Source organism: Oculina patagonica, chromosome 13 (assembly GCF_052425735.1).
Source record: "Oculina patagonica isolate OP01 chromosome 13, crgOcupat, whole genome shotgun sequence".
NCBI lineage: Eukaryota > Metazoa > Cnidaria > Anthozoa > Scleractinia > Oculinidae > Oculina > Oculina patagonica.
The window spans coordinates 24,602,500-24,622,307 of NC_135770.1; the positions used below are offsets into that span (position 1 = coordinate 24,602,500).

The following is a 19,808-nucleotide window of genomic DNA, read 5'->3' on the forward strand; positions in this document are numbered from 1 at the left end:
TCTATAGCCCAAAAATTGTTGCTGACTTCGTATATTTTATAGCCCCAGTGTTTTGACTTATGTTAATATTATGTTTACATAAAACAAGTTGATCATTTAATACATAAAAACAAATGCGTATGCGTAGTTTCTGATTCTCAGAAAAGCCATCATAGAAAGATAACATTGAGAGTACACTGGTTTCTTTAGAGCACATTGATGTCAAAACAACAAAACTTGAAGTTATTGCAATTTGGAAAGAAACAGTATTTGAAATATTCATCGGGCTGGCAATACGCAAACACGTTTCTTCAAAATATATTGCAGTGATTGATGATTGCTGTGGCGTGCCAGAGATAAATAACACAGGAGCATTTACTTGAAATTATATTAAATTCCTTAAAATCTTTAGAATGTCTCTCAGCTCTCGGAATGGAAAGCGGTGAAATCTTGGACTTACAAATTACCGCATCTTCGCATTATGATGATTCCAATCCAGCCACCACGAAAGGCAGACTACGCGCAGAAACATGGGTTAGTAAAGAAAAAAATGCGGACCAATGGCTGCAGGTTGATCTTGGTAGACAGCACACTAAAGTGAAAGGTGTGGCAACCCAAGGAAGTAATCATGGTCTTACCCAATGGGTAACAAAGTACAAACTGCAGTACAGCAACAATGGAGTAAACTTCCAGTACTACAGGGAACAAGGACAAAACGAAGACAAGGTATGTTCTTTGTATTCATGTCACTGATAAAGGTACGTAAACAAGCGCCATTATATATAATAAGACGAATTGGACCAGTGATACAGGTATTAAACCAACGAAATCTTCCTGTGAAATGGAAAAACCTGTCCTTACCTACCATTGTAATTTTTCGTTAAAAATTTGTTCATGTTCAAACGAGACGTTTTAGAGTTTGGCTATAGTCTCTTGAGATAATAACGACCAGAAATATTCATCTGTAGCGGTTAATTGCCGGCTTGTTTTTGCAAGAACTCAGTAGTAAAGGGGTTAAACTTTAAAAATTTGGAAACTGTTGATAACGTTTTTTAAATAAACAATTCAACGAAACCACTACCTGTTGATACAATTGCTGGTGCGATGACCGTTTGGATTTTACCAGCTTAATTAAATGTAGATGTAACACATTGTAAAAATATATAAATAGTTGTTTATTACTCGAGATTAGTTTGAAGTCGATATATAGGTGTCCTCAATTAGCTTACTGTATAGCTAAATACATTGACACGGAAATTGACAATTTGCGATCTTATACTAATGCAGGAGTTTGCGGGAAACGCAGACAATGATGGTGTTGTTTATCATGGACTAAACCCGCCAATCATGGCACGCTACATCCGTTTTCGGCCACAGGCTTGGCATCATTGGATATCAATGAGGGCGGAGCTCTTCGGCTGTCAAGGTACTGATAGAGGCTTTTAATTTTCACAGTATTATTCTCTCTGTAGGATACATTTTTTAAATATGTGTACAATTTCTACATATTTACTTTTTATTTTCACGTTTATATTTCCTTGATGTTGTGTAGCAATGTTTAATACCTCCCCCCCCCCCCCCCCACCCCGAAACTTAAATACAGGCTTTATTATTGTTGTTGTTGTCTCACTTTTTTATCATAACCTAAATCAAAAAATCACAGCACATTTCGTACACTTTCTAACAAAGTTGCATCCTTCAGCCTTGTAGATTGAACAAAAGCCTGAAATCAAATCATGGAATAGAATAAGATATAATTAAAATCCGTTGACAACGCTTTTATTTGATTTGATTGACTTTTTTGTTTTTTGTTTTACTTTCACAAGTGTTCTTATTACTTAATATTTTTGTTTTCAGTCCATACATATTACTCAAGGGCCCAATCAGGGATCATCTTGTAACATGCCTTATTGGCTGAGAGTATAGCGCTCAATACAATTTCTTTCGTTCAGGGGCCTCATTTGGAAATTTTGCTATAATTCACAATTTATTCACAGGCCCTCTTTCTGGATCCTGCTACCTAGTTATTGTTGCGCTAGAAATCGCTTTGTTCAAGGGCCCTAACTTGGGATATTGTTGTGTTATGTTTTTTTTTTTTAATTGTAACATCTTACGTAATACTCTAGAGCCAAATGATGTTAATAAGTTATTTTTCATATTTTTTTTTTAATACTTGTTAGACTTTTAATTTTTCATTGTTTGTAATTTTATTCTTTGTTTGTGATTATTCTTTTTATATATATAAGACGAAGCTTGTAATTAAGAAGATGACTCCTAGCCCGGTATTATATGAGCAGAGCCAGCCCGGGATAGACTAGATTTGGCACTTACGACGGGTTAAATTTAGCACGAGTGAGTTTGGCGCGAAGAATGAGTCGGATGATGTTGATGACTTTCTTCCAGCAATTTGGTGTTTTATTTTCTACACTTCTGCAGCTATATGAGCTGCTTTGCCTCTACATCCTATTTAGAAATAAGAATACTGATTTTTGTGATCGGCAGTGCGCTCGGAAGAAGCCCGGCTAGCCAGGATCCCTGCCTTGCTATCCCGTGATCGCGACTAGCTAACCGGGCTGGCCCGGTTGGTCATTTTTTTTGCGTTTAACATTATTGGAAACCGATCCAGCCCGGCTAACCGTACCAGCCCAACTCATGTAATCAAGACTGCAGCTCTGTTGCTGTCTTCAAGGTACTAAAAAAGTTTTCGTTTTCGACAAATAATCTAGACCTTTTTTGGCATTCTAATCATACTGTGCTTTTAAAACTGATTGGAATAATTATAATTATAATAAAAAGTGAACGACATATTGACCCTTTTCTTGCTTTTTTTAGCTGACCAATTACCATGTAGCTTAATTTAACGAAACTCCGTGGGGCCTTGAGAGAATAATTAGCCACACAAAAGCATTCGTTTTCCCACATAAAGTTTTCAGTCGTCGAACTAGAGCAAATATAATGTAGCAAATTATAACATGACAATGTGCAACAGATAGTTATAAAGGGATTAGAGTAACGCTGCATTTGTATCGATTCTCTAAAACGTTTAGAATGTAGGGACGCTTTGGGGATGGAAACCGGTGACATCTCTAATGGACAAACTAGTGCCTCTTCGCAGTGGAATGCTAATAATGGCGCCATGTATGCCAGACTACATATTAAAGAGACTGTATATAACGGAGGAGGTTGGTCAGTTGGCACAAATGATGGCAATCAATGGCTCCAAATTTATCTTGGCAGTCAGAGCACTAAAATCGCAGCTGTAGCAACGCAAGGAAAAAATGGTGTCCATATACAGTGGGTTAAAACGTACAAGCTGCAGTACGGTAACGATGGACTGAACGTACAATACTACAGGGAGCGCGGACAAAATGCAGATAAGGTGAAATATACAAAATGTGTGAAACGGGCCGTAGGAGAAGTTGCATGCTGAAATAGTTAGACTTTAAAGCCCCTTTGATATACCAACCGCGGGTTCGTGTACATGTTGAAGGAATAAGACCCCCGTAGCTACGTCTTTATATGCTATATATATATAGATATATCATCAGAATCATCCAACGCTCTCCATCTTCATAGAACATTATAACTTTATCACAAATGAAGACACTTTTTTTCATTTTTTTACCTATATTTCGACGCCTTATAGTCGTCTTCTTCAGGGTAAATTACGGTAATTTACCCTGAAGAAGACGCCTATAAGGCGTCGAGAGATAGGTTAAAAAATGAAAACAAGTGTCTTCATTTGTGATAAAGTTACATATATAGAGAGAGATATAGCCACGTCATTTCGCTGCCGAGATTGACAGAGAGGATGCGACATGACATGCTATAATCCTTATCAGATTATAAGGGCAAAGAAACGGAGGTTTCGTTCCTTTTGTGAAGTTGCCACTGGATACAAATGCAAAGGGGCGAGGTAGCGACAACATTTTTATTCGCGGGTGTTCAAATGAATAGCTTTGTCACCAGCAAGAATATCTACTTTTTTCCAGAAAATGAAGTCAACAAAGCGTGGAGCTGGTTTGGGGGAGATAATGATCGAAGGTTTAAGCAGTAATTATTTGATTATACATCTGTCTTTTTTTTTTTTTTTTCATCTCATTGATTTAGGTTTTTGCTGGAAACTCAGACCAGGACAGTGTTGTTTATCATGAGCTAATTCCACCAATCACAGCACGTTATATAATTTTTCGACCAGTAACTTGGCATGGGCACATATCGATGAGGGTGGAGCTGTATGGCTGTAAAGGTACAAAGGAGTTTTAAATAGTACAGTAGGGACTGGCTAGAAAACATTTTTAGGGCGGAATCTCATTATTAAGGGGCGAAAAACATTAACGATCGTGACATCATAAACTCATGAATAAAAAACTGTGAATTTAATTAAACTGTGGGTGATGTCATGTTCTATTTGTACATTTCATGGTAGGGACAGGTTTTTTATGTTCTATTTTTATCGTGGCTGGTATAACTGGTTTAACAAGCCTTATTTTATTTTTAGATCACAGTAGTGGTTTTAGGTATTGCGCAATCTTTTTCATTTTGTTCGAAATCACTGAACCATTCAGTTTGTAATTATGCAAACTTTCAATTTCATTTTGTGAAGTCTGCTGTTGGTGGGTGAAATGTTATGTATGATCTTATATTGAAAACATTTGAGTTTATTTTCTATCGTAACCTTGAACGGCAATTCTTAAATGGCTTTGTTAGGAAGACGTTTTTCAATTAGCTTAGTTTCTACGTTTGGAGCTTTGAACACTTTAAAAACAAACAGTTCGCGAGCAGATTTACATGTAGATTTGGCAGTGACATTCGCAAGAGGAAGTTCATTGCTGTCAACGTCAGTAAACGTTCGTTCACTTTAGTTTTAAAATTAATCTTTTCAATACCTCAGGGATCGCGGCAAGAAAGCCATAATATGTTAGGAAATTAACTGTCAGATCTCGATAAAAACTTAATTTCTATTCTCATTTAGCAGATGACTGATTTTGATTATTCCTTTTCTATGCAAGGATGGGTAAAAGACTGATTTCCAATCTATTTTAATAAAGCGGCTGTTCCAAATAATTTCATTTTCATATTCCTTAGCAGAAGAAGGATCTTTGGAGTGTAGCTCCTGCCAGACAGTCAATATTTCTTTGTAAAAGGACGGCACATACGAGACGAAATTTAGAAAATTAGATCAGATCATACTAACTATGATCAGATGCATTAAAGTTGGATTCTTAAAGAAACAAACCATTATATTGGGATGTAGCCAATGAGAAGAGAGACCACCATTTGTTATCACCAGCTCCATATAAACTTTTAGCCCATGCTGCTTTTAAAGACTTGTCCATCATGGTGAAATCTACCATGTTTAGGCCAACTTTCTCTATAGGACCTATAAGCGTGTTGCGTTTGACCTTACCAGGGAGTAAATATCATTAACTTCACTAGTCAAATTTGGTGGTGTTGTAAGAACAGAAGTATTATTAACAAGCTTGGACATGGCGAGGGTTTTGATAATACAAATTCTTCCCATTAGAGTTAAGCCTCTGGTCGTCCATTGGTTTAAAATTTTCTTTACTACAACTTGTTTTTCCTCGAAATTTATTTTGTAGTTAACAGAGGGATCATATGCGAAGGCCACACCTAGCGTGATTACATATGTTCAGGCCGCGAAATATTGAATGGAAAACGTTTACCTTAATTGCACTTAAGACTAACAAGCCACATTCCCTCTGTTTTAGAAATATTTATTTTTAAACGTGAACAGACTCCATTTAAAAGATTAAACAAGTGATTAGCAGAGCGATCATCTTTTATAAAGGCTGTGATACCATTCGCGTACAAACTTAATTTTAATTCGGTGTCGTTAATTTTCAAACCACGGATATTTTCATTATTCCTAATCCCATTGCATAGTACCTCAATTGCCAGGACAAATAGGAGCACCGATAAGGGGCACCTGTGTCGGACTCCTCTTTGAAGTGGAAAGAAATCGGACGCAAACCCGTTATTTATCACACAGCTGGTGATATTGGTATGGAAGGTGTGGATCCATTTTTGGAACATTGGCCCAAAGTTCATTAATTCAAGAACTTTGAACAGATACTTCCACTCTAGGGAATCAAATGCTTTTTTCAAAACATAAAGAGTAACATGCCAGGTAGTTGTTTTTTCTCATACCATTCAATTACATCACATATTGACCGAGTATTTTCTCCTATAAAGCGGTTTTTAACGTACCCTGTTTGATCACTATCTAACACTCGTAGGTAAGACTTTCTCTAATCGTTTTGCTATACATTTCGTAGCCATTTTGTAGTCAATGTTCAACAAAGTAATTGGCCGCCAATTTTTGAGGAAGAGGGTGTTTTATTATTTTAAGCGACAGCGAAATCACGCTCACACCTCTCCTTTGCTAGATCGACATTTCACCACTGCAATAAGCAGTTGTTAAATTTCCAAAACCCTGGACCGGCTGATTTGTTGGTTATTTTGAATATATGAGATTCCGGCGTAAATTGGGGGAATGGCCTGAATCTTAATATGATAACACATTCATTTTACTAGCGCGAGGAACTAAATGTTTTGAAATAAGCCAATAATCTAATCGACATCTTATTTTTCCTGAGCTGTTCTGCCAGGTAAAGCGCTTATCACTCGGATGATAAAGTCTCCATATATCGTCGAGACTTAAATGTTCACTCATTTCCTTTACACTGCGGATGACATTTTTCTTGTTGCTGATATCTTTTCCACCTATTTTGTCAACATTTTCAAGAGGGCAATTAAGGTCGCCTCCCATTATGAGATTTTCATTTACATAGGTACGAAAGTAGAGTTACCGTTCGGAATGCTTGAACGCATAGTGGTACGGCTGTACAAAGTAAGTACATTAGTAACTTCAAACACACAAATAAGGGAACATTCATTATTTATGCCAGGGGGGGGGGGGGGGGGGGTTATGAAGAATCCAGGATGTTCTGAGGGGGGAGTCACCTTCAAATTTTGCAGACAAAGAGGTGGGCTATCTGTTCAATTATGATCGTGTGTATTACCTCATTAATGACAAGACAAAAAACAGTCTTGATTTCGTAAAATGATGTTGCAATGTTGTGTCCAGATCAGGTTTGGCGGAATATAACTGGCACCAGGGGAGTTTCCTTCGTATTGTTCTCACTCTCCGAGGACACTCGTTGTTAGTAGGCTAGTTCCTGTTTTTTTTTTTTTTTTTTTTTGGGGGGGGGGGGGGTTATGTTTTTTCTTTTGGGGTGGTCAACATGTTTTGGTTTTGTCTATAATGTATCTTGCCATCCCACCCATAAATAATGAATGATCCCTAAATAGGATTAAACATAACTTAACCCACTGCGTGTAAATCACTTCCACATAGAAATCCTCGACTTTTGCTTCAGCAATGCTGTTGGCATTACCAGTCCTGACGTCATCCCTGATGCACAGATGACAGCTTTTTCTTATCATAGCAATCCTTTCCAGCCTGCCTACGGTCGACTGCATGATAGCAGAGGTGATGGGTGGTGTGCGAGTACAGCTAGTAGTGATGAAGAATGGCTACAAGTTGATCTTGGAAAAACATTTCAAGTGTGTGGTATTGCTAGTCAGGGAGATGGATATTCCGGATATTTCGGATATTCATGGGTTACAGACTTCAAGCTGTCGTATTCGCCTGATGGAAACACGTGGACAACTTATAAAGATGGAAATGGCAACGAACTGGTGAGACCTCATTTTCTTCAAATTATATATGTTAGAAAAATGAGAGGAAGAAGTTAAAAATAAGCCTTTTCTTCTTTTCTTCCTTCTGTAGGTTTCAGCCAGGTTATTCAATTTTAAAATTTTTTTTTTATGAAATGCTTTGCAATAATTAGCATTCCAGGTGTGTCTGCACGTGTGTGTGTGTGTGTTTCTGTATGTTTGTTGTATTTATGTGTGAAAATGTACCTCATACATAAATCAATGTGTGTTATCGTTTTAAAGGAATTTCATAGGCAAGGTGACAGTACCACAGTTGACCTACATAAGTTATCAGTACCAGTGTCTGCAAGATACATTCGCTTTAATCCAACTCAGCAAAAAGATTGGAACTGTCTCAGAGTCGAGGTGTATAGCATCGAGAGTAAGTGGTCATCTTTATTTTATCTTCTTCAAGTACCTAAGTCCCGTGCGAAGTAGAACTTGAACTGTTTTTAGTCAAACAGCAGCTTTGTTTTATAACAATCACAAAACCTCTTCTATTTACAAATACTTGAACTTATACATTCAATCTGGCAGATGTATAAAGCAACTGTTGAACTTCTGTCGAATGTTCGACTGGCCTAGTCGAAGATGCGTCAGAAGTCGCATTCAATTCAAATCTGGCGAATTTATCTGATTTAAAAGTCGAACTTCATATGCATTTAAAGGGACACTGTCACGTGCGTCACTTCAAAAATTTTGAAGCCTAAAGACGTATAAAAATCTACAAATGATGGTCTAGTTTGATCAAAGTTACTATGCCAGTGTACTGAAGCTATAAACTAGTGACATTTATGTGATGCCATCCGGATTTTTTTTTATCTCAACTTGAAAACGTCAGGCTGATTTATTCAACGACTCCCATCTTCCTTCAGCACAATGTGCTTTATATCTTCACCTTGAAGTTCTAGATGCATTTCGTGTACGAGCAAGCAAATTAAACTTTGCCAATTTTAGCACTTTTTTACTGTAAAGCAGATAAATCCCCGTGACAGTGTCCCTTCAAAACCTGAATTTGATTCGGCGCATGTGAAATGCGACGGTTAAACCGGGCCTAAGCTCAATTTTCAAAGCGACGTGCTTGCGACGCTTGACAAGCTATTGAATCGGCCATTTCTCTTTTACCCTGCACATTAAAACTCGGCCTTACGTTCGTAAAACATAACTTTATATGGATTGGCCGCCATTTTGTTACCTGTCGATCGAACACTAGCTTTATAATGGAAAGTATTTCTCCCAGAGCGAATCATCAGGAAATGCGGAAACAGGGAGCGCGGATGTTACGGCGAAAGCGGTACCTCTCGCAATAATTTAAAACGTAAAAAACTTCCCAAAGTAGATCTATATTTGTTGCACACAGGCACATGACTCGGCTAAAAAAAATTGCATCCATTTTGTTTTGTCTCGCAAGTCAATAGACATCTTTTTGTGTTTAAAACTGAACAAGAGAAATGGTAGCAACTTTTTAAGTTTTCATTTGTTAAATCCGTGGTCATGGGAATTTCAGCTGATTTCAGACATTTCTCACCATAACAATGCACTTTAAAGCAACAGGTGATGAAAATGAAGAAATTATGAGCGACGGCTTGGTAACTTTATTAAACTTGAAATACTCAGAACTAAGCGTAAGGAAAACTAAATGCATATAAGAATAATTAATATATCATGCTGGGGTTGTACTGCGTCAGTAATTTTCTTTTAATAGTGTAAACGCTATTTTTTTGCCTGTATCGCTTCCAATGCGACCTTTAGAATGTCAAGATGCACTCGGAATGGAAAGCGGGCTAATATCTGACGACAAACTTAGCGCCTCTTCGGAATATAATGCCGATCAGGCCGCTAACCGAGGAAGGTTGCACATTCAATACAGTGGAGGCAAAACAGGAGGTTGGGTGGCTGTCACAAATGATGTGAACCAATGGCTACAGGTGGACCTGGGAAGTCAGTACACTAAAGTAACACGCGTAGCAACACAAGGAAGAAGTGATTACCCTCACTGGGTCATCAAGCACAAGCTGCAGTACAGTAGCAATGGAATGGACTTCCAGAACTACAGGGAACAAGGACAAAACGTAGACAAGGTATTGACTTTGTATGCTTGTCCGTTTGTTAGTCAGTTTCCACGTTACCTTAATTGTCAATCAGAAAGAATGGTCTTGGAACAAAATGGATAGTAAAAAATAGAAAAAAAAAAACGCGATGGTCTTAGAAAGACTTCCAAATAAGACAACTAATGAGAGAGATTTTATGGCAATTTGACTTTGGAAAAAAAAAATAAGTATTTGTATACTGGATGGCAATTTAAAGCTTGCCATCTGTTAATGTTACCATACAAATTAGGTTTTAAACTTTCTAAATGCCATAAGACGGAGACATAACAGATCACAAAATTAACATCCTTTCTAATTTGACGCGCTTTCCATTTGTGACATCCATTATGTGCCGCAACTATTTTTTATGATTAACAATTTCACGTGACGGAGCTCTATGAGGATCTATTCAGGTAGTCTGCATTTCTAGCTATTCCATTTACTGTACTCAGTTAATTTATAAATATTTCTTCAATTAATGATCTAGCTGTTGGTTAGTTTAAGAAATTGTGCTTAAGATAATATGCCTCTGACAAATTTTCCGTTTCAATTATTCAGGAATTTGATGGAAACAAAGACCAGGACACTGTTGTTTACCATGTTCTAAACCCACCAATCACAGAACGTTACATTCGTTTTGAGCCATTGGCTTGGGATGACCACATATCAATGAGGGTGGAGCTCTATGGCAGTCTAGAAGGTACATAATAGTTTTGCATCCAAATTGTATAGGGGAATCTTTGTTTACAATATTTGCTTCATAAGCATTAGCACTTAAAAATGAAAATGATGACGGGGATGATGATGAAAAAATGTCGATTATGACGGTGACAATGACAATGATTGTTATTGTTATATTTTTCCAGATTCCTGCCGATCTCTTCAATTTAGCTCGCCAGTAGATGGACACGCTCTTCAGGGTCACGTGATTAAAAATATTTCTTTAAGTGTTGGAATGCGTAGTTCATGCCGAGGGAGATGTACCATGGAAAGTAACTGTGTGTCATTCAACATCGGTCCACCAATAAACGACCAAGTCATGTGTCAGCTGAGCGATTCCGATCACACGCGACACCCTGAAGATCTTAAACCTCGAGAAGGTTTTACCTACAGGGGTACTGAGGTGAGAAATTGTAACTCAATGGCGACGCTGGTTTGATTTTTTTGTTTAAAGGTTGTTGAGACGGTCTGTTTTCAGTGAAACTACTGCAACGTTAGTACAACTTGCTTTTGTTCTTATCAGAATCCATGCTCCAGTAACCCATGCTCTCATAATGCGTCATGCCTGAATGGATTTACCTACAGCAAATACCGTTGTGTGTGCCAGACCGGTTATAGGGGAGAAAACTGCGAAATAGGTAAAACAAACAATAACAGGAACAATTTTTATTTTAATGTGCATTTCAAAATAACAGCATTTTTAGACACATTTTCAAGCAAAATGCAAATCCATCACCCCATCAGAAGAGGAGTGAAAAGGGGGGCTAGAACCGGTTGCAGATCTAGGGGAGGGGGCGGGGGGGGGGGGGGGGTTCGGCCCTCTCCGAATTTTTGGTAAACGAGTTTTTTTATAGACTCTAAAAGTCTTAAAAGTCCCGTCTCCTTAGTTCAAGACCTAGTTTCACCACTGGGACGTCGTTTGGTTTTCGTTTTTTTTTAATAAATGGTGATGTTCTCAAAATGGCGGATTTTGAAGGCTTTTTTTAATCTTTAATCTTAAAGCTAAAAGTTATTGTTATTATCTTTTTTTTTTTAAATAAACAAACCGATTTACCGGGGACTGATGTAATTGGCATAATCAATTTAAAAAGAAAAAGAAAAAGGGCTATGTCTGTCATTTGCATTAGTTTAGATACCTTCACATCTGTAACGTTTCCATATCCTTTTTTGTTAGTTTACCAAAATGGAATCTACCAAAATATTAATTACACCGCTTTTATCCGAAGGAGAAGAGTTCATTCGCTTGATCAATCAGATTATTTTTTACTTGACTGTTTAAAATAGCAGTCACAATCCTTCCCTGCGCACAAACTATGTTGTTTGCCGTTATTTGTGTTCTTGTTTGTTTCCGTGCAAAAATCAATCAATCAAGCAATCAATTAATCAATTAATCAATTAGTAACATGCTACCTCTTTTCCCTTTTACAATTAGTGGCTCGGACCTGCAAAGAATTGTATGACAACAACTTGTAAGTAGCAATTATACGTGAATTTAGCCATATGTGTAAATTTGCGGGTGATTTTTGTGTTTTTCACGTGACGGCATGAAAATTCTAAAATCAAGAATCGCAAGACCCCGATGGCTGTCAGTCATGCACAAATAGATAGATTCTTACATTTTTTAGACTTTTAACTTTTTAGGTTGTTAGTTTTTTCCTGTAAAGTAGCTTTGAGCTAAGTGGAGTGCCACGTTAAATAAGGTTCTTATCTTATCTTATAAATATATTAAGGGAGGTTATTAGCTCGATAGCACCCACCGTCTTCCCGATAAAGCATTTTGAATTTTGGAGTTTCACGCCACACGGCATCAAGATTGCCGCCAGAAGGCTGTCACGTATGCTTCAAAAAACCATTCTCATCCTGTAATTTTTAACAATCTGAACAGTCGAGGTTTGTGAGAAGTGTTTATGTGAATGTTTTCTGGTTAATGAACTGACTCTTTTTAAAGCAGAAGTAAATTCCAGATATTTTCATTGATTTCCGGCCGCCATGTCGGTGCACATCGGCGTCGGCACCAACATGGCATACTGTGCTCTCTAAATTTGTGTGGAACATTTTGACGGATAACTCGAGTACGGAATACCGTTCAGAGTTGAGGCTTGGAGAGGTAGATTATCTAGCAATTTTCTACAACCTGTTGTATTCGTGTTTTTTTATTCAATAGTTTGAATTATTTTTTCGCTGCGTGACAGTGAAAACCACCTATAAGGCTTAGCGTGGGTAAAATAAGAACGTCACAAGTGGAAAACGTGACTGCGTCCACGTGAAAACTACAGTTTTGCCGTTCAGATACGTGATTGATCATCGGTATTTCATTACCATTCAAATGGCGTTTATATAAGTTGAAACGTTCTGAAAAGACAAGATCTCTCATTAATACGTGCAATGGGTAATCCCAAGCGTGCAAGAAAGAATCATTTTGAACGTACACTCGTTTAGCTAGCTAATGACAACATTGCATTTCCTTCTTCTTGCCCACTCACGGAGCTAGCCATAGCATACAATAAATCAGATATTTAGTACTATTACAGGGACAGGTTTGCCTTGTGAACGTATCCCGGAAATAACAAGTGGTACTGTGGCAATCTTGCTGACCATTTTATTAATTAGAACTTTCTTATTCGACCTTGTGCCGTGATTACCTTTTTTTTAATCTATCCTTGTAATTCAGGGCTGAAGGGAACAAAGCCTACCCGCTGAAAATGGGTCCGGTTGTACTTCGGGTCTTTTGTCACATGACTGATAACCTCGGAGACTGTGGAAGTGGTGGATGGACGCCTGTCATAAAAATAGACTGTCAAAAGGTATTCAGCAATCATGTCAATGGTAACTGGTTTTATATTAGATCTTCTCAAACTCATTAACAATTCATCAATGAAAAACAAAAAAAATCGCATGGATATATGATCTCAATTAGAATCATTTTTTACGATTTTATTGCTCTATTAATACTTTACTCTAATGCACATGTGTTTCGTTGATGCGTTTTCACCTATCGTCCACACTACAACGATCGAAAACGGTCATTGCTTTCATCGAAAACGAATACATTTAAAAAGGCTGTTCAAAGTGAAATCGTTTGAAAACGGAACCACATTGCATCAGTGCGGACAGAGTAAACGAAGGTCGACGTTTTTCTCACGACATACCAACAATTCGTTCTGTTAGAAGAGAGAGAAAATATGGCGGACAATAACGTCATTTCATGTTGCTTTCTTTGCTTTTTAACTTAATCGCTCTCCTACAATTGAACGTCGCTCTATTCAGTATTTTATAGGAGAATTCCTACATGAGGATTACATCCAAGCTTTCTAGTGCAACTGAAATACTCTGTTCTGAATCTTATTAAACACATCGTGGGCGCGTCTATTTTTCGAATGTCCACACAACTGTCGTGTTTTATGGCGTCAGCGTTTTCAAGGCGTTTTTGTGTGGACGGGGAAAACGCGGTGGACCGTTTTTGATCGTTGTAGGTGCAAACATATCGACGAAAACCCATAAGTGTTGAAGAGACCTTTGTTTTGATAGGAGGTAGGAGAGAGGAGGTAGGTAGGTAGGTAGGTAGGTAGGTAGGTAGGTAGGTAGGTAGGTAGGTAGGTAGGTAGGTAGGTAGGTAGGTAGGTAGGTAGGTAGGTGGTAGATAAAAGCTGATTTCCACAAGGGGCGTGTGGCTACAAGAAGAGATTAATACTCTCTAAAAAAAGAAAGATATGTCAAGCACCCGAGAGAGCGATTCGTCGCATTTGCAAACTACTCGAAGTTCGTGAGCAACAAAAAGCTTTTTCAGACAAAATCGTATTCATACTTCAAAAAATGAACCGCAGTGCATTTTAATAACTTGCCATATACATCTGCGGAACTTATCAGGTTATTGCAAATCAAGTGGGATCTAATGCATACGGGTGGAGCAGGGAGTTACGCCATTAGTAAGAAAAAAATCCATAAATGAAAAATTTAAAATAATAATAATAATAATAATAATAATAATAACAACTTTATTTAACTACGGTAAAAAGTTTAAAGCTAAAAGCTTGTGGGGCCGTGTACAAATTAAAAAATTTAAAAAGACATATAAAAAGACATCCTAATCTTTTTATATATAAATCTTTTTATCAATTAATCCATGTAAAAACATAACTGACTTCCTTTCTATCAAAGAACAGATTCTAACATGAACTAAGCTGCCACCTTGATCACTACCGCGCAGTTATAGTTAAAGGACAAGTAAGGTACCATTCAAGTTATATAGTTCTAAAGAAACAACATAATCTTTGCATGGAAGTAAAAATTAACCTCATTAACAAGAATGTAATGTAATGTAATGTAATGGTGTAATGATTTATCAGCGATTATTTTTTCTTATATATTCTCCCCCAGAACACTTTTCATTATAACTCTTAATTCGTACTGGAGTGACAAATGTTAGTTTTAAAACGCCCCCAGTTCTTTCTTATTATTTTTAAAGGTATTTTCTAGTTAACAATTAGACTACGAGCCCAAGTTTTCTATGAGCAAATAGTCAACGAGGCGCAGCCGAGTTGACTATCGCTCATAGAAAACGAGGGCGAGTAGTCTAATTGTTTTAGTAGAAACTCTAAAGGATTGCAGTCCAAAACCTACAATATTGTGCACTTTGAAGACAAAAATTAAGAAAATTTACCGCTTAAAGAGCTACGCGAGCGCGCGACTGTTTTCTATCGGCGAATAGAAATCAGTGGGAGAACCAATCAGATTCGCGGATTTCCATTAGAACACAGCTGAGTTTTACTAATAATAATTATAGCTGTAATTTCCGTTTAAGTAGAACGTGCTCAAAACTGCATGACGCTTTAGTTAGGAATTTGCGAATTCATGCTTACTCACGGCTAAATTCGCTGTTTAGGAAATGACTCTATCTAGTATACTCTTTTGTGCAACGCCCTAGGCATAATCACGTAGCTGTACCTTATAAAAGCGAATCGCAATAGCTTTAGTTGCTAGTTATTCCGCAACCGCTACGATCAGAGGATCAGCTACAGGCTACCTTTTTTGAAGACTTTGGTTTTCAGCTATCTTTGTGCGAGCCGTCACCAAAGTAAGTTTGTAGTTCTTTATCTTATTTTCTAGCCGTGATTGCCGAGTAATAAGCTTTTTCAACACTAGGTTTTATCGTCACGCTATGCTTGCAATTGTCTGATTTTTACCAAATTATTGCTCGTGATTTAGATATGTGTAGTGTTAATAATTCAGTTCAGTTTTACACCACTTTGTAAGATGTTCTCTGCATCGAATCTTTGCGTTATTTTTATAGTTGTTAGTTTATGTTGTAAACTTTTCTGGAGACACTTTTTAAGTATCTATTATCGAATTATCACGCTCGTTTAAATCCATATGTAGCTAAATGTTATGTCTAAGCAATACTTTATTTAACTATCGTATTTCAGTTCGAACCTACTACTATCACTTACTACTGCTACGTCTATTGCTACCATCGCTACTACGAACTTTGTTTCGTCGCTACTAGTAGTTACAAGTCTACAAATCGTTATTTTTGGATCTGTTTTACAATAAGCTATCTCCTGTCATCACCGTCGCTACATGTGTAATTCTTGAACTTTGAATTGTGATTAAATGTGTTTTTTGATCATGCTATCAAGTGGAGTTCGAATCGTCTATCGTCTCGCACAGCGCTATTCCTGTAATTGTTAAGTTTTCTAAGTAATGCGCAACCTTGGAATCTTGGCACTTACAACAAAAACGTCTCGAACCTTTTAGGAGGCAAGGCTGGGTTTGATGGCAACGAGACCAAGTTACCGACTTACTGGAACACACCCTTTTCCAAGATTTATCTTGGCATGAAGATCAACCAACAGATTAGGTTCATTGTCATCAATAAGCAGGCCAACTCTCTGTACTCACTGATCGCTGACGGACAATATATTAATACCGAGCCACTTCGTTGGGTCGTGACACATGGAAGTCACTGATTGGATCCCAAGGCACCTTGCAGACTGGATGTAACCGTAAAGGATTTAACCCCGATTGCTCTACAGGGTCTTCTAAAGCGAGAATTGGTATCGTTAGTAACGACGTTTCAGCATGCAGCACTTGTGATTCCAGAGTCGGATTTGGCTCGGGAGGGTTCATCGATGACACCAACACGTGTGGAAACTTGGGGCCACACTCATCGGATAACGGCAGCAAAAATATCAAAGCCATGGGATACATCTTGGTTCAATGAGGAAACGTCAACCCTCACTGTTTCATATACTCTTCATAAAGGGGCTTGTTCACGGCGTCATTAGGTAATTCTGTTAACCTTTCTTAATGATGAGATACAAACTTCAAATTGAAGCAACAGAGCAACCATCTTTTATTGGCAAAGTTACGGCCACATAACAAACACGAATGATTTCCGGGTATTATATATGACGTTTTTATACCAACTGACAGTAACTTGAAAAAGTTAGGCCGAAGTTTTTCAAATATACCCTTCACCCGTTTTTCTTCAATTTTGTCCAACCGTGCCCTTCTTCACTTCTCTGTTATTTTTTGAGCTTTTTTTGCAGATTTAGCCTTCATTGTGATATTGCAGTTAATTCAATAACCAGTAAGTTAGTGCTGAAATTGCCAAAAATGACGTGACCGAGTCCCTTTAGATAGGATGAGGATTCACAAAGGTTTGCACAGTTTAGAGCCTTTTCAGTTCACCTATCTTTAAAATCGCACTTTACTGCAACACACAAGGCAGATAGTCAGATTTTGCTGAATCCATTGACGTCAAATTCTGTTGTTCTATACCAAAATTCCATATAAATAATCGCAAAGTAAGGGGCAGGTAGACCTTAAAGTGTAACTGGGCATTCGTCATTATTAGATAAACCCAAATGTTAATAATGGAATGAGGCGGTTTGACAATGACCTTGGAAAGCTATTTTAGTCGGGTTTTTAATTCGTTTTTGATGAATCTTTAGTGAATATGTCGCGGTTCAATTCTGCCCTTGGTACAGTTTGATATTCTCTTTTGTTCTGGTATATGGTTATATCTGATAATGAACATAAAACAACGGAAAATACCAGATTTTACCAAGGGTAAAATTGAACCACAACAAATATCCCTATTTCTGCACGGCTTTTTTATAAACTAAAATTTTTATACATTTCTGAGAATACAGCTTTTCGAAAGACGGACACGTGAATCACACTTTTCCAAATGTCAAAAACGTATTTAATTTTTTCATCTTATTCCTGGACCCAATTTTTTGATATTTTGAGGGTTTTGTGGGAACATTTTAACACTAACTATTTTACATTCTTTTCTTATTTCGGGGACGAAAACTTTTAAAATTTTGAGCATGTTTTGGGGGATTTTAATATTGGTGTATTTTGAAGTTATTTACTTAAGTTGAATAGAGGCGCCGTCTAACATGAAACATAATTTTGCAATTACATTTGTAAAATTAAAAAAATCTTTAATAAGTGATTCTTGTTGTTAGCCGAAATAAGCTATCAAAGAACTAATGGACAAACTCATACTCCATCCACACAAATTCTCTCTTGAGAAAATCTTTTTACGGGAAAGTATGTTATATTACAAACAAATACCGCAATGCATTAGTTCTTTGATAACAATCCAAACCTATTTAACCAGGGATATCCCTATTTATTCAGGGCTTACTTGTGTTTATACCTTAAGTCTATTGCATTTATTTCTGTATTTATCCATTTTATCGTTATTATCGTATTTATCGTATTTATCCTCGGTTAGGTATATTTCTGGTAGATTTGTTTTATCGAGTCCTATAATCACCGCTTGTGAACCAATATCGCTGTAAGGTAAAAGGTAGTTGATGTTAATTAGCGAATTTAGAAGCAATTCGCTTAGCTTACACTTACAGCACGCCTCGACGAAAACAAAACAAAAAAACAAAAAAGGGCAAAGGTATTCTTCTTTATTACAGTAAGTAACAAAATGTAGCCAGAGCGGTGCCAACAATAATATTGGAAGCTACATTCAATCAATCAATCAATCAATCAATCAATCAATCAACAATTTATTAATGTCATGCGCGGGATGAGGTTGCCTTCCATATCCGAGCCAGAGGCTCATGTTAAAAGCGCATGACAATAATTAAAATACATTATAAAAACAATAGAAACTAGTAAAAGTAAAAAATAATAAAAATAATTAAAAATTTAAAAATAGCTAGATTACAATATCTTATGAGTAACAAATTTTAAAATGTAGAAATGCTTTAACCCGCCCACACTAAATGTTACACCCAGGATTAGAAACTTGAAAAATGATAATTGCACACTGATGTTAAAGAAACAGAACGATTTTTACACACTTAAATTTCTAAATTAACTCACAAAGTAACTAACGTTTATAAGAATTCAAAAAATCTATGGCAATCTATAAACAAAACTTTTATTTCAAACTTGCACAAACTGAAACTTAAGTTACGTTCCTTTGTTGCAATGCGATGCTCTGTTCAAATTTGCTTGACTGACATTAACAATAACATTAACGAATTAAACTACTGCATGGTATACTTTTTTTCTTTCGGATTCTTTCCATAATTACGGCAATATCTTTTCTTGGGCGTTGTCGTCTGTGCTATTTGAAACACAGAATTCAGTACGAATTCCAAGCGTTACGACAGGCGTTTGTAGGAAAGCGTCACAAAAATGGTTGTAGCCACGAGCGATCATTTTTTTTCGTGTTTGCGTTTTTGCGTTGTAATTAGTTTTTTAATTCTAGTCAGGTTTTCGTTCGGTTTTTTGGTTTCTTTGTTAGCGTAGCTCATTATTATGTATTTGTTCTGCAAGTTAGTTTCTCGGCGTAATATTATGTAATCGTTTATTGTTAATTTCATAACATCATTAGCGCTATTGATTGTTTTCAAATCCGTATAAAGTCTCGTATGATTTGATTGTAAATTAGTTCTTGTTAATCCAGAGTTGCCGTACAGATCTTGTAAGTAATCGTTTTTTCTTGTATTTTTTCGATTCTTGTTCAATTTGTTTTATTCCGTTTTAATAGTAAAGTTTCAAGTTTTAGTTTATTAATTCTGAGTTTTTCTTTATTTATGTCTTTAAGTGAATCGCAAAGTTTACGAAAGTAATTAAAAGGCGAATTCAAACTGTACAAGGAGTGTTTGGTACAATGGTAAAACTACAATTTCAAACATTATTGAGACACTTCCATTAATTAGCGTTAATTTTGTCGTTTGCGGATTGTTTCCCCCTCTTGACTGCTTGACTTCTACAAAGTTATCCTAATATGTTATGCCA

General features: G+C 36.9%; 3 protein-coding genes across 3 annotated transcripts in view; 2 read left to right on the forward strand and 1 right to left on the reverse strand.

Moving 5' to 3' along the window:
- The first annotated feature begins 411 nt into the window (after positions 1–411).
- On the forward strand, positions 412–4,245 carry LOC144637052 (EGF-like repeat and discoidin I-like domain-containing protein 3). The gene is made up of 4 exons (XM_078496220.1): positions 412–705; positions 1,267–1,405; positions 3,027–3,358; positions 4,090–4,245. Exons 1-4 carry the CDS (start codon positions 412–414, stop codon positions 4,243–4,245), a joined length of 921 nt encoding a protein of 306 aa, XP_078352346.1.
- A 3,183-nt stretch (positions 4,246–7,428) lies between these two features.
- LOC144635504 (uncharacterized) lies at positions 7,429–16,752 on the forward strand. Its single transcript, XM_078494604.1, is given in 11 exon segments — positions 7,429–7,704; positions 7,966–8,104; positions 9,475–9,803; positions 10,371–10,512; positions 10,679–10,935; positions 11,056–11,170; positions 11,965–12,001; positions 13,204–13,336; positions 14,910–14,932; positions 16,258–16,447; positions 16,450–16,752. Coding segments are annotated over 11 exon segments (1,944 nt in total).
- The window catches only part of LOC144635505 (neuropilin-1-like), a 12,567-nt gene continuing 9,210 nt past the window's right edge, over positions 16,452–19,808 (reverse strand). The window contains exon 10 of the mRNA XM_078494605.1: positions 16,452–16,739. Within this exon, the coding sequence (XP_078350731.1) occupies positions 16,452–16,739 (288 nt within the window). The remainder of the gene's footprint in view (positions 16,740–19,808) is intronic.